General features: G+C 36.3%; 1 protein-coding gene across 2 annotated transcripts; it reads right to left on the reverse strand.

Moving 5' to 3' along the window:
• Window positions 1-20: 20 nt before the first annotated feature.
• capn1a (calpain 1, (mu/I) large subunit a) lies at window positions 21-12,040 on the reverse strand. 2 transcript variants are annotated; one of them, XM_081351646.1, is made up of 22 exons: window positions 11,903-12,040; window positions 10,614-10,860; window positions 8,865-8,934; window positions 7,778-7,896; window positions 7,389-7,522; window positions 7,020-7,188; window positions 6,566-6,649; window positions 6,392-6,477; window positions 6,239-6,313; window positions 5,972-6,132; window positions 5,010-5,179; window positions 4,547-4,558; window positions 4,158-4,369; window positions 3,263-3,302; window positions 3,083-3,148; window positions 2,953-3,010; window positions 2,800-2,864; window positions 2,346-2,414; window positions 2,113-2,191; window positions 765-878; window positions 606-664; window positions 21-525 (listed from the first exon to the last, which is right to left on the reverse strand). In XM_081351646.1, the coding sequence occupies exons 2-22, from the start codon at window positions 10,857-10,859 to the stop codon at window positions 499-501; spliced, it is 2,115 nt and encodes a 704-aa protein (XP_081207772.1). In that variant the 5' UTR covers window position 10,860; window positions 11,903-12,040; the 3' UTR covers window positions 21-498. The 2 variants fall into 2 exon arrangements, with proteins under 2 accessions (XP_081207772.1, XP_081207773.1); XM_081351647.1 differs by lacking the exon at window positions 4,547-4,558.
• Between the last annotated feature and the right edge of the window lie 33 nt (window positions 12,041-12,073).

Consider the following 12,073-nt stretch of genomic DNA (forward strand, 5'->3'; position numbering starts at 1 on the left):
CATATGAAATGAAACAAGTTAAATTTTAACAACAGTGTTTATTCTAAAGCTCTGATCATAGGAAGTCAGTGACAATAGCTACACAATTTTTGCATTATGCATCTAAAGCTTTTTTAATAGGATGCATTAGTTCAGCTTTTAGGAGAACATGAAGTACACTATGGCACTGTCAGTACACAACCTTTTGGAAACGAAGGCAGGTCTTCTTTTAGGACAAATGCAAAACTTGATATTTATCCCATGCACATGATGTTTCTCAGCCATTCCATCAGTCCTAGAGAAGCGGTGAGTGGAGGTCCTCTTCTCTCGTGTTTCACACTAGAAGGGGGTTTCCTTTGTAGTGTAACTACAATATGTTATATTAATAAATCCTTTAAAAAACTAGCAGCACTTTATTCTAATGAGGTTATAGTGGAAATGAGATTGTTGCATGAGGAGTTCAGCATTGAGGCACTTTGCAGCAGGTTCTTGAGTTGGACATTAATGAAATGGTTTACCTCAACCACACATAGTCATAAAGAGCCACTAAACAAAAGGAAAGAGAAAGAATAAGTGTTTTGTAGATATTTGAACATTTGAATAATTAAGAAATCAAACCAAAGCACCTCGGATAAGTTCATCTCAGCCGTTCCTGTTCCATCAGCGTCCAACTGCTGGAAAGTTCCTACAAGGAAGTGCAAGACTATGAAGGCGCTAGCATAACGCGTTTCAGTGTAATTTTAAATAATTAAAAGGCACCATGTGATTCAAAGAGAAACACTTACTGAACATGCACTCGAGTTTGATCAAGCAGCAGACAAAGTTATCAAAATCGATGACATCATTCTCAGCGTATCTGGCAACAAGGATCTGGTTGAGTCTATTGTTGAGTTTAAAGCCTGTAAAGAAAGTGAATAGGATGGGCTTTCAGAGAAGATTATGGTAGCACTTTACAATAAGGACCAATTAGTTAATACTACTTAATGCATTAAAGGGATAGTTCACCCAAAAATGAAAATGCTGTCATCATTTACTCACCCTCATGTTATTCCAAACCGGTATGACTTTCTTTCTTCTGCTGAACACAAAAAAAGATATTTTGAAGAAAGTCGGTAACCAAACGACTGATGGACCCCATTGACTTCCATAGTAGGAAAAAAAAAATACTATGGAAGTCAATGGGGACCAGCAACTGTTTAATTACCAAACCTTCTTTAAAATATCTTCTTTTGTGTTCAGCAGAAGAAAGAAAGTCATACAGGTTTGGAATAACATGAGGGTGAGTAAATGATGACAGCATTTTCATTTTTGGGTGAACTATCCCTTTAACTAACAGTGAGCAATTCGTTTGTAACAGTATTTATTAATCTTTGTTAGTTATGCTAGTTAATAAAAACAGCTGTTTATTGTTAGTTAATTTCAGCTCAAGTCCATTAAATAATTTTAATAGATATATAAACTTTTGATATTAGTAATGTATTAGTAAATGTTGAAAGAAACATTAAGATTAATTAATGCTTTATAATTATTTTCACTGTAAATTCATGTAAACTAATGTAGTTTAGAGATATCAACAAATAGAACCTTATTGTGTTACCATTACCTATCATTCAAAAGTTTGGGGTTGGTAAGATTTTCTTTCCAATGTTTTTGATTCTGCATTTAAAATATATTCTCACAAAGGCTTAATTTTTCTATTTTTATACATTTTAAATGTGTTCCTGTGACGGCAAAGCTGAATTTTCAGCAGTCATTATATTTAATCATTTAGCAGATCCTTTTATCCAAAGCGACTTGCAAATGAGGAGAGCAATAGAAGCGATCAAAACAACAATAGGGCGACAATCTGCAAGTGCTGTGACTCATTAATGTACTGTTTTTTCAGTACTTCTTTGATGAATAGAAACTTCAAAAGAACAACATTTATTTGAAATAGAAATATTTTGTAATATTATAAATGTCTTGACTGTCAGTACTGTTACTGTACTGAATAAAAGTGTTAATTTCTTTAAAACAATTATGGCTGATAAATATTAATGGACAGCAAATTATCGTAATTCACCCTGACTGACAGGTGTTGCAAGTTTTTGGGCCCTGTTCGTGAGTTTGTGCCAATAATGAATGCCTCTTTACCTGCTGATTCTACAGCGAGACGCATCTCATAAGAGTTCATAGTCCCTGACTTATCAATATCAAACTCTCTGAAGATCCCCTGAGTGAAAAAAAAAATGCATGAATTATTTCTATTGAACAATCTATTGAATAATCATCTATAAACATTTCAGAATTTGTGGGAAACACAATGTAAGTTTTATTCAGTAGGCTAAGATGTAAAAAAAAAAAAAAAAAAAAAGGTCTCCACTCACCAGCATCTTCCTTATTTTGTTCCAGAGGATCTGAAACTCTACTAAACCCAAACGTGCACTACCATCTTTCTGATGAACAGAGTCAAGAACAAACACTGACGCAGGTTATCTGATCACAACTGACATGATGTCAATTACCACAGAAAATTATTTAGCAAAGCATTGTTCCAGAATAAATTACTTATATTATTCACATATACTGCTAACCTTTCTGTACAAATATATATCCAGTATTTCTGCTGTCATTGCCATTTAAAGCAAAAAAAAAAAACTTCTTGTTTCTGCTTTGTTAAATTTAGACTTCCACTGTATTTACATTAACGTAAACAGGAATATTGCCCGTTTACAAACTCAAAAATGATTTTCCGTAGTAGTCAACAGAATAACACAGATGATGTCAATAGAGCTTAACTTGTATCTAACCCAGAATACTCTTTTAAATAGTGAAGGATACATCCAAGAGGTTGACCATCGTTCTGCAGGACTCCATGCTGAAGCCATCTGTCTGTAGATCCTTGTCTGAGAGAGAAATGGTTCATTCGGTTCAGTTAAACAGGTTCATTTTGAGTCGACTCCAAGTGTGAGCAAACTGTTATGTGTTACTCACGTCTGGACACTACTCTGTTGAGAATAGTCCTGAGTTCACGGACAGATATCTCCATATCCTTAAACAAGACAAAAAATAATCAATCAATGCACAAATCTAACATTAGGACCATTTTTCTATATTCACTCACCTCTCCAGCCAGCTGCCCAAACATGGACTTGAAAGAGTCATCAATGTCATCCTCTGTAATTTCTGCCTATAAGAAAACCAAAGAAACCATATTTATTAAACAGTATGAACTTACACTCTAAAGCACTTGGCATCTATTTGGTCAGAAAGTTTATATGATAATGTAGATCCAAAATCTTACCTCATCCTCGAGGTCAGCTGAAATCTCATCATCCAACTCCCTTTGAAGAGAAAACAAATTTTATTGAAGATAATGGGTTAATAACCCTCATGTCATTCCAAACCCAATTTTCTTTTTTCCCATATAACACTTACGATTCTGGTCTCATTTCCACTGTCTTGCGCTAGAGGACTTTTATTTTGAATTTGTATTTGCTATTTCTATTGTTTCCAGTGTTCACTTCCCATGTTTAGTTCCCATTTTGCTTTGTTTCTATAGTAACCCTTGTTTGTTTCCATAGTGATTGATTTCCATCAACTGTTCCTAGTTAGTGTCTCGTTATCCGGTGTATTTATACCCCAGTGTTTCCCTAGTGTCTGGTGTTGTCCATTGTGAATGTCTCGCGTGTGTTGTCAGTTCTGTTTTTGCTTACCTTTCCCTGTTTTTTTGGATTTAAATCTCCCTCTGCCTGGATTTACTTTTGTTTTGTTTGTTTAAATAAAAGTTAATGTTGCAATTGGATCCTGCTCACCATCTCTCTCAGAGATGTACTATGCGTAAAAGTAATACAACAGGAAATATGACTATAGAAAATTACCATACAACAAAAATAGCACAACGGAAGTAGTTCAGTGTGACTAGTGCACTATATTATTATATGCAAATGTAGTTATACTAAAATATAAAATATATAAAAAAAAGAAAATTCTGAAAATTATCACAATTTTATTACTACAATTATTATAATTTTCTGTGCACTCTCTCTTTTTATATAAATGTGTGTGTGTGTGGCTTTTTGGTGCTATTTTTCTTTGTCCACTGTCCATGAAAAAAAAAAAAAGCTTGGATGTTGGAAAGAAACAACATGAGGGTGAGTAATCTGAAAAATGGCTGAAGTTCTCAAACACACACTCACTCTGTCTCTGACTGCTTCTCTGTGAAGACTCGTAGGACAAAATCAGCCTCTTGGCTGGGTTCGAAGGTGGAGGGGACGATGATGTATTCCCCAGGAGGGAGGCTGAGACGGGTGCTCACCTCGCGCAGGTTGATGAAGGTCTCGGAGCGGGCGCTCGATGAGTTTGTCAGGAAGAAGTCCTTTTTAAGGTGCACATTCTGACAGCCTGCGTACTGCAGACAGACGGAAATCATAAATTAAGTTTCTGTTATTCCACTGTGAATAATCTAGAGGAAAATTCAATCTTCAAACCTTCCGTTTGAAAAATAAATGACCTGTTTATGGAAGCACACAAGCCATAATGATGTAGTCAAACCTATTTAACAAAGAAATTGTTGACGTGATCATACCTCTTCAGGAATCTGCAAGGTGGAGAAAAAAAGAAATGGAAAGAAAAAATTATTTTGTAATGAATTTTTTTTTACTACTTCTATAATTAATAATTAGATACAAAAAGCACTGAGGAAATCTTTTACAATGTCAGAAAACAACTAACTTTGTAAACAAAGCCTTGTAAACACCTAGCTAAGAACTAGCTTAGTAAAACAATGAGCAAAAAGTTAACAAATCAATATTTGGTGGCCACCAGCTGCTTTCAGTCCTACAGTGCATCTCATCCTCATGAACAGAGCCAAATTTGCCAGTTCTTGCTTGAACACATGGATGGGATGGAAATGATGTCAGGAAGAAGTGCTTTTTAATTTGCTACCTGTTCTTGCAATATTCCAAAATGTGCATATAAATATGATTATTCGATTGCCAGCTTGTTCAGCATAACAAACATCTGAACATGTTGGAAAGGGACCTCTTCACCTCATAGAGCGCAAAACCAATGGTGTGCATGTCCTGGCCGTGGCGGCGGTGTCGTCTGCGGTCTTTCTGCATTAAAGCCACCAGTAAGCTGCAGGCCACTTCTTCATCCTCCGGGTCATCATCTTCCTCCAGCAGCGTGATCTTATACTGTGGATTGATCCAAAATGTGTCTGCAAATAGTACAGGAACACAATACAGTTATGGGGATCAAATCCCAGGTAAAGCTGGTAGATGAGTTTGATTCATGCATTAATAATTGTAAATGATATGATGCTATAATGTACTGTTCAAAAGTTTGTAGTCAGTAAGATTTCTTAAAAAAAAAAATATATATACTTTTATGCAGCAACAATGCATTAAATTGATTAAAAGTGACATTTATAGTGTTGCAAATTATTTTCTTTTGAAGTTTCTATTCTTCAAAGAGTCCTAGAAAAAAGACAAGATATTACGACAAAGATATTAAGCAGCAGAACGGTTTTCAACATTAATAATAATAAGAAATGTTTCTTGAGAAGTAAACCAGCATATAAGAATGATTTTTGAAGGATTGTGTGACACTGAAGACTTAGTAATGGCTACTGAACATAAAAAAAAAAAAAAAAAAAAAAATATATATATATATATATATATATATATATATATATATATATATATATATATATATATATATATATATATAAAAAACAGTTCATTTAAATTTTACAAATATTTCACAATATTACTTATTTTACTGTACTGTTGATCAAATAAATGCAGCCTCTGTGAGCATAAGAGACTGTATCTCCAATATGTAGTGTATATCCAAACATTTCCTCTTCCAGAATCTTTTTATCATGTTTTTCAAAACATATGGTCATTTGTAAAGCCTAGGAATGTAGTAGAGACTCCCACTATGACCACCAATACTGCCACACTGTGACCTCAACCGATAAAATTGCTGGACATGGGGTGTAACTCACTGGGATGATTTCGGCAGCCTCCTGCGGTACTTCCTCTCCGCCAGGCACCGTGAAACTTGATGGTGTTCCAGTGGCTCAGGTCATCATCACTCAGAGCATCAGGGGACAGATTACAAATCTCCAGCCTGGAGAACTGCCGCAAAAACTCACTGAATGACATCCTGGGGACAAAGGGAGCCGTTTCTTTATGCGGTGACTGTGAGAGTACACAATGCTTATTGGTCTACTGTTGTGTCATATTCAATTTGTATTGCTAATACAGCTCACCAGAACTCTCCATCCTCCATTTGTAAGTGCAAGTCATCTTTTTCAGATGGATCGATCTCGTCCCATTCAGGAGAGCTGAGGAGGGAACATACACGGTCTTCTTACTCAATGACTTGGGCTGAACTGAATGAGTATTTCTGTGTTATTTCTTACTTATCACTCCAGGCACCCGTCCATTCTACCTGACCCCACGGGTTACGGACACGGATAAGCCTCTCCGTATGGCCCCTAAATTCCACCTATCAAAGAGGAGAGAGATCTCACACACGAAAGCACACAAAATTGAACTCTAATATGTCGATTATCAACATACACTGGGAGTGTTACCTGTTTGAGAGCAGTCACTGAGTAAGCGTGGCCCTTAACCAGCTTCTTAAACGTCACCGATTCCATGTCAAAGGTACTGGTAATCTGGAAAACAATTATAAATAACAAATTAATATAAATCTAGAAATAGGTAAATAAATGCATGTGAATAAATGTTGAATACATTTATATATATATATATATATATATATATATATATATTACATACACACATACATTCAAAACTATGAATATAACAAAGAAAACAAAAAACTGGAGGGTAGTGTATGTGCTTGACAGCCCCAAAACCATCCCTATCATCTTACATTGTAAATTAACAGCAGATTGAACATTCTGATAAATATCTGCATTAAAAGTGGAAAAACAATCTTACTGGTTTTCAGCAACATGAGTTCAAGTTGGTAACAATTGTAATTTTTGAGTGAAGTATCCCTTAAGTGAATAAAGCTCTCACATCAATAGAGCAGCCCAGCAGGGAGCCTCTCTCCAGGGCTTTGCCGATGATTCGGTACAGGTCTCGCGGAGCTTTCCGGAGCTCGTACATCTCTGAGACCCCTCCGGTGAAATCCTCAAAACCCTCAGTGGTGGAGCCTCCAGAGAGAGCTTCATAGGAGCCATTTAACCTGGCACAAAACACACACACGCACGCACGCACGCACGCACGCACGCACGCACGCACGCACACACACACACACAGGTGAGGACCATGAAGAAAATCTTTCTTAAATAAGACAGAGACAGTATAAGTGCACTTTTGTAAATGATTCTTGTTTAGTAAGTACAAAATTTGCTGGTCTTTACCAAAATGTCTATCAGGACATACTTTGCATAGGCCTTTTCAACCAAGGCACTCCAGAACTCATTTCCTTCTGCTGAATGGACAAACATGAGCTCTCCGTCTTTGACTGGGAGTCGATCGTCAATCACAACGTCGACCCACTCGCCAAACTGCCAGAACTGCAGAACAGAAACAAGCAACTGTATGAAGAAAAAGCTGAGAGGATTCCAGATGAAACAGGTCCGTAGTGTCACAAGATCCTTCAGAAATAATTTGGTTCTTCTTATTCTTATTATTAATGTTGAAAACAGCTGTGCTGCTTAATATTTTGTGGAAACTATGGTCCATGTTTTTTTTTTTTAATGCTTTGATTAATATAGTTAAAAAATTACACAATATTTAGATTTTAGAGCATGCATAGTGTGTTTCAGAACCTGGAAGTGGAATATTCCAGCATAGTCATCCTGAAAGTTCTGGCCATGAGGTACAACCCTGTGGAGGAGTTTTTCATTCAGAGTCAGAGAAGCTATGGCAGCGAGGAGCCAGCAGTCGCCTGAGCAGGAAAAAGAAACAAGAAAACAATATATATATATATATAACAGATGAGGCAAGGAGAAATAATGGCACTTATTCGAAAATATATTTTTAAACTGTGATACTAAAATCCCATTCATATTTTGTCTTTTAATACAGCACAGCAGTTGAACTGTCAATTTACAACCAGCAGGGGGACACAAAGAAAGGGGTGGGGTTTATTTTCTCTGTGAGGCCTGTGTGTCCCCATTCCTGTTTACATCCCACTCAGATCTCCACCTCAGAGCGGAGGAATTTTCCACAGCTTTAAAAGCGTAACGGGCCGGCGGCAGGCCCAGCCTAAGCAAATCTAGGCTCAAATATATGAGAGATTTTGAATGGTTTAACACTTTTGATCACTTTATAATTTCCATTATTCCATTTATGTTATCTCCTAAGATTGATGAACTTTCTATTATTGTGAAAATACTAACAAAGTATGAGTATGTTTGTGCAGACTTTTCACCTGGTAGTGAATTTGAGAGTTTTAAAGCAGTTAATGTAATAGGAGCAAGCATACAGAGATATAGATAAGTTATCTCCTAGTTTTGATGACTTTTCTATTATTGTGAAACATGGAAAAAGCTAACAATAAAGAATAAGTAGGTGTGTGCAGGCTTGTAATGTATTTGCTTGTTTTACACTAGCTTAATAGAAAGCAGACATATGTAATATAAAAGGGCGGTAACTTATAAAAATGATCTGTCATGCACATTGATTTAAATAAGTTGGCACGATTACAAACATGCACTGACTCAAGGTCAGGAGGAAACGGATGATGAGTCACATGCAGGCACGCCTCAGGTCAGTTATATGAGCTGCTCTTTCTGTCGTGACTCATGCTTTAAGTTTGCTGGTACAGCCACAGAATCATTTAGAGGCGATTCCTGCAGAGCACCAACACTTAGAAACTATACTGGATGACTTTTGTACAGGCAGAACACTTACCCAGAGCTCCCTGACAGATGTCTGTCCGCGAAGCTCCTCCCACAATGAACTGAGGATCATCACAGAGCTCCTGCAGAAAACGAGGGATTAGAGGGACTGACGCTGGAATTTGGAAGCCTAAAAGTTTTTATTACTAGCAAGATTGAAGCAAGCAAGACTTTATAGGAATAGTTCAGCCAAAAATGAAAAAGCACCCTGATGTTATAACAACAAACCTGAATATTTTTTTGTATGGAACACAAAGGATTGTTTGTTGTTGTTACCTTTTAGATGAACTGCCGTTGAATGGAACGGTGTTATTTTATGACTGAGAGATAATGCATTGGTTTTTACTTTTGTATTTTCCATTTTCATTTGAAAGTTTAAGTAATTTTGTTGTTTTTGTCATTTTGTTGTTTTTGTCATTTTTATTCGTTTTTTTTTTTTTATTTATCTACCGTATATAGTTCTTTTAGAATGGAAGCTTGTTTAATAAGTCACAGAAGAAAAAAATAAGTTAATTGCGACTTTTTATTTCACAATTCTGACTTTTTATTGCGAGTAATAAAGTCTGAATTGCGAGATGTAAACTCGCTATTGTGAGAAAAAAAGTCAGAATTGTGAGCTGACTTTTTTCCTCAGAATTGTGAGATATAAACTTGCAGTTGTGAGAAAAATAAGACTTGTGAGATAGTCGTAGTAATATATATATATATATTTTAGTTGTAGTATATATATATTATTGGAAGTAAAAAAAAAAATTCGGCTTTAGTTTTTGGTTCATTATAATAACCCTGGTATGGAAAAGAACATATTTTTGTATATTATGGAAAAAAAATAACAGGCTTTGGAACGACATGAGCACAAGTACTGCTGCCACACCTATGTTGCCAGAAAAACATATTCATTTTCTTTAAAGAAATAACAATGGCCAGTCTGAATGAGGCCTTCATTCTTCCAGAGGAGGCATGTGTATTTTGACTAAGTGTGTCTACAGAAACGTTATAATCCATGTGTTGTGTATGCAACTTTATAATAGTGACAACAGCTGCAGTAGAGACTAGAGAGAAGGAGGAGTCATTCTGACTGCAGGGATGAGCGGGCCCACAATGAAGAGCATGTTGCTGTCTAGACTGCTATACAGTATATACACTACCGTTCAAAAGTATGGTGTCAGTAAGATTTTTTTAATTCATCAAAAGTGACAGTAAAGTAATCTCTAATGTTACAAAAAACATTTATTTTAAATAAATATTGTTCTTTCTATTTATCAAAGATTTATTATTGATATTATTTATCTCAGTTTCCACACAAATATTAAGCAGCAGAACTGTTTAAAACATTAATAATAATAAGAAATGTTTCATATTAGAATGATTTCTGAAGGATCATGTGACACTGAAGGCTGGAGTAATGAAGCTGAATGTAGCTTTGCATCACAGGAATAAATTACATTATAAAATATGTACAAATGGAAAAGGCGTGATTTTAAATTGTATTACTATTTCACAATATTACTATTTTGATCAAATGAATGCAGCCTTGGTGAGCATAAGAGACTAAGAGGTAGTGAATATATAAGACAATGAAAGTCAGCGTGGTCCAATATTGTCATGGAATTTCATTGCATGGACAAATACAGTTTTTCATAATTAAATTTTTTGTGTTCCACCAAAATAAAAAAGTCAGGTTTGGAATGACATGAGGGTGAGTAACCTAACCCTAACCGTTTTAGACAACAACATCTAATAATGGAGCTTTTTTCCTTACCGTAGGGCGCATCCACTCCACATCCCGGGTTTTGGAGGAATGTGGGGCGAGTTCTTTGAAGCCGAGCGAGGGTGGTTCTGCTGGAAAGCAGGGGTCTTCAAACAGGTAGCCCCCTTCCAAACATTCCTGTTTGAGGGCCTCAAAATCCTGGTTCTGGAAGTGTAAAGCCTGCTCAAAAGAGCCCACGCCATCTGCCTTTAGCCTGTTAGCACTGATCTGTGCTGAGATCCCTCCATATGTGAACATGCTGGAGCGGTGAGATGCAGACCGGGTATAAATAGCTTAACTGATACCAAGATTCACACCCACTCCACATTTAAAACTCACTCCATATCACTCTAGCATCATTTTTGTGCCTTTGTCTGGACATTACATTTTGCCATAATAAAAAAACAGACAAATAAAAAATGGACATCAAAAGACAGGCTTTCAAAAGACTAACACTGGTGCTGAGATCCCCATAAACCTTCAATTACAGTATGTAAATGATAATACAATGGACATACTGTTCAAAATGAAGACAAACAGTATCTTGACACTTTTTGGTTGTTAAACATTATAGCAATAAGTTAATGTGATACCATGTTAATGTGGAACATGGTAGCCTAATTGCACAAAAGGCCAGAGAACAATAACTCTTTACAGTCATAATCTGTTTCTCAATGTCCAGTCTTAAATATTTGCATGCCAAATACTTTTATGCTCATAATGCCACACCATTGGCATCTTATCTCGATATAAATGATTGATCAAATACAAAGTGAGAGCCTCCCATTCATTTCAACACAGGAATCACACTCAGTGTAATATCACAGCCTGCACTGTAGGCTATATAAAAAAACAAATGTACGAAATATACTGAAACGTCGAGAAATCAACACCAGGACTGTTTTAAACCTCTATAAGTATATGTAACACTTTAAAAACACTTTTAGCGGCGATTTATTTGGTGTCTTGTTCTGTAGGCTACATTTCTTTTCTAAAATGTAAAGAATGCCAAACATTTGTCTTGGTGTTGTCTTACTCCATTAAACCTTCGCAAATCACTGCGGTTCACTTGATTATTAACTTCAACTTAACAGCAATTTTTTTAAGCGATACTAGGCTACGATACCTAGACGTCTCTAAGCTTCAATATGCGCAAAAGATTCATATATGACACTGAATAAAGTGTCCAATGCGACAAACTAACAGCAGGCCGACGGAGACCAACAACACGGACAGAATAAAGCTAAATAAATCTCGACGTGTTTCACTGAGGGTAGAAATACAAGAACCGATAAACTTGCCTTGAAACTGCGGTCCGGTCTGTCTCTTCTGTGATGGGAATGTGTGAAATATACAGACCTATTCGTCCGAAAGATAAGCGACACACGCTTGTATTAGAGCTTCAGTGTGTGTGTGTGTGTGTGTGTGTGGGATAGTCCAGAGAGGAGGCGGAGCGATACAAGAGCACCTGT

This window comes from Scardinius erythrophthalmus (genome assembly GCF_964197995.2).
Source record: "Scardinius erythrophthalmus genome assembly, chromosome: 21".
NCBI lineage: Eukaryota > Metazoa > Chordata > Actinopteri > Cypriniformes > Leuciscidae > Scardinius > Scardinius erythrophthalmus.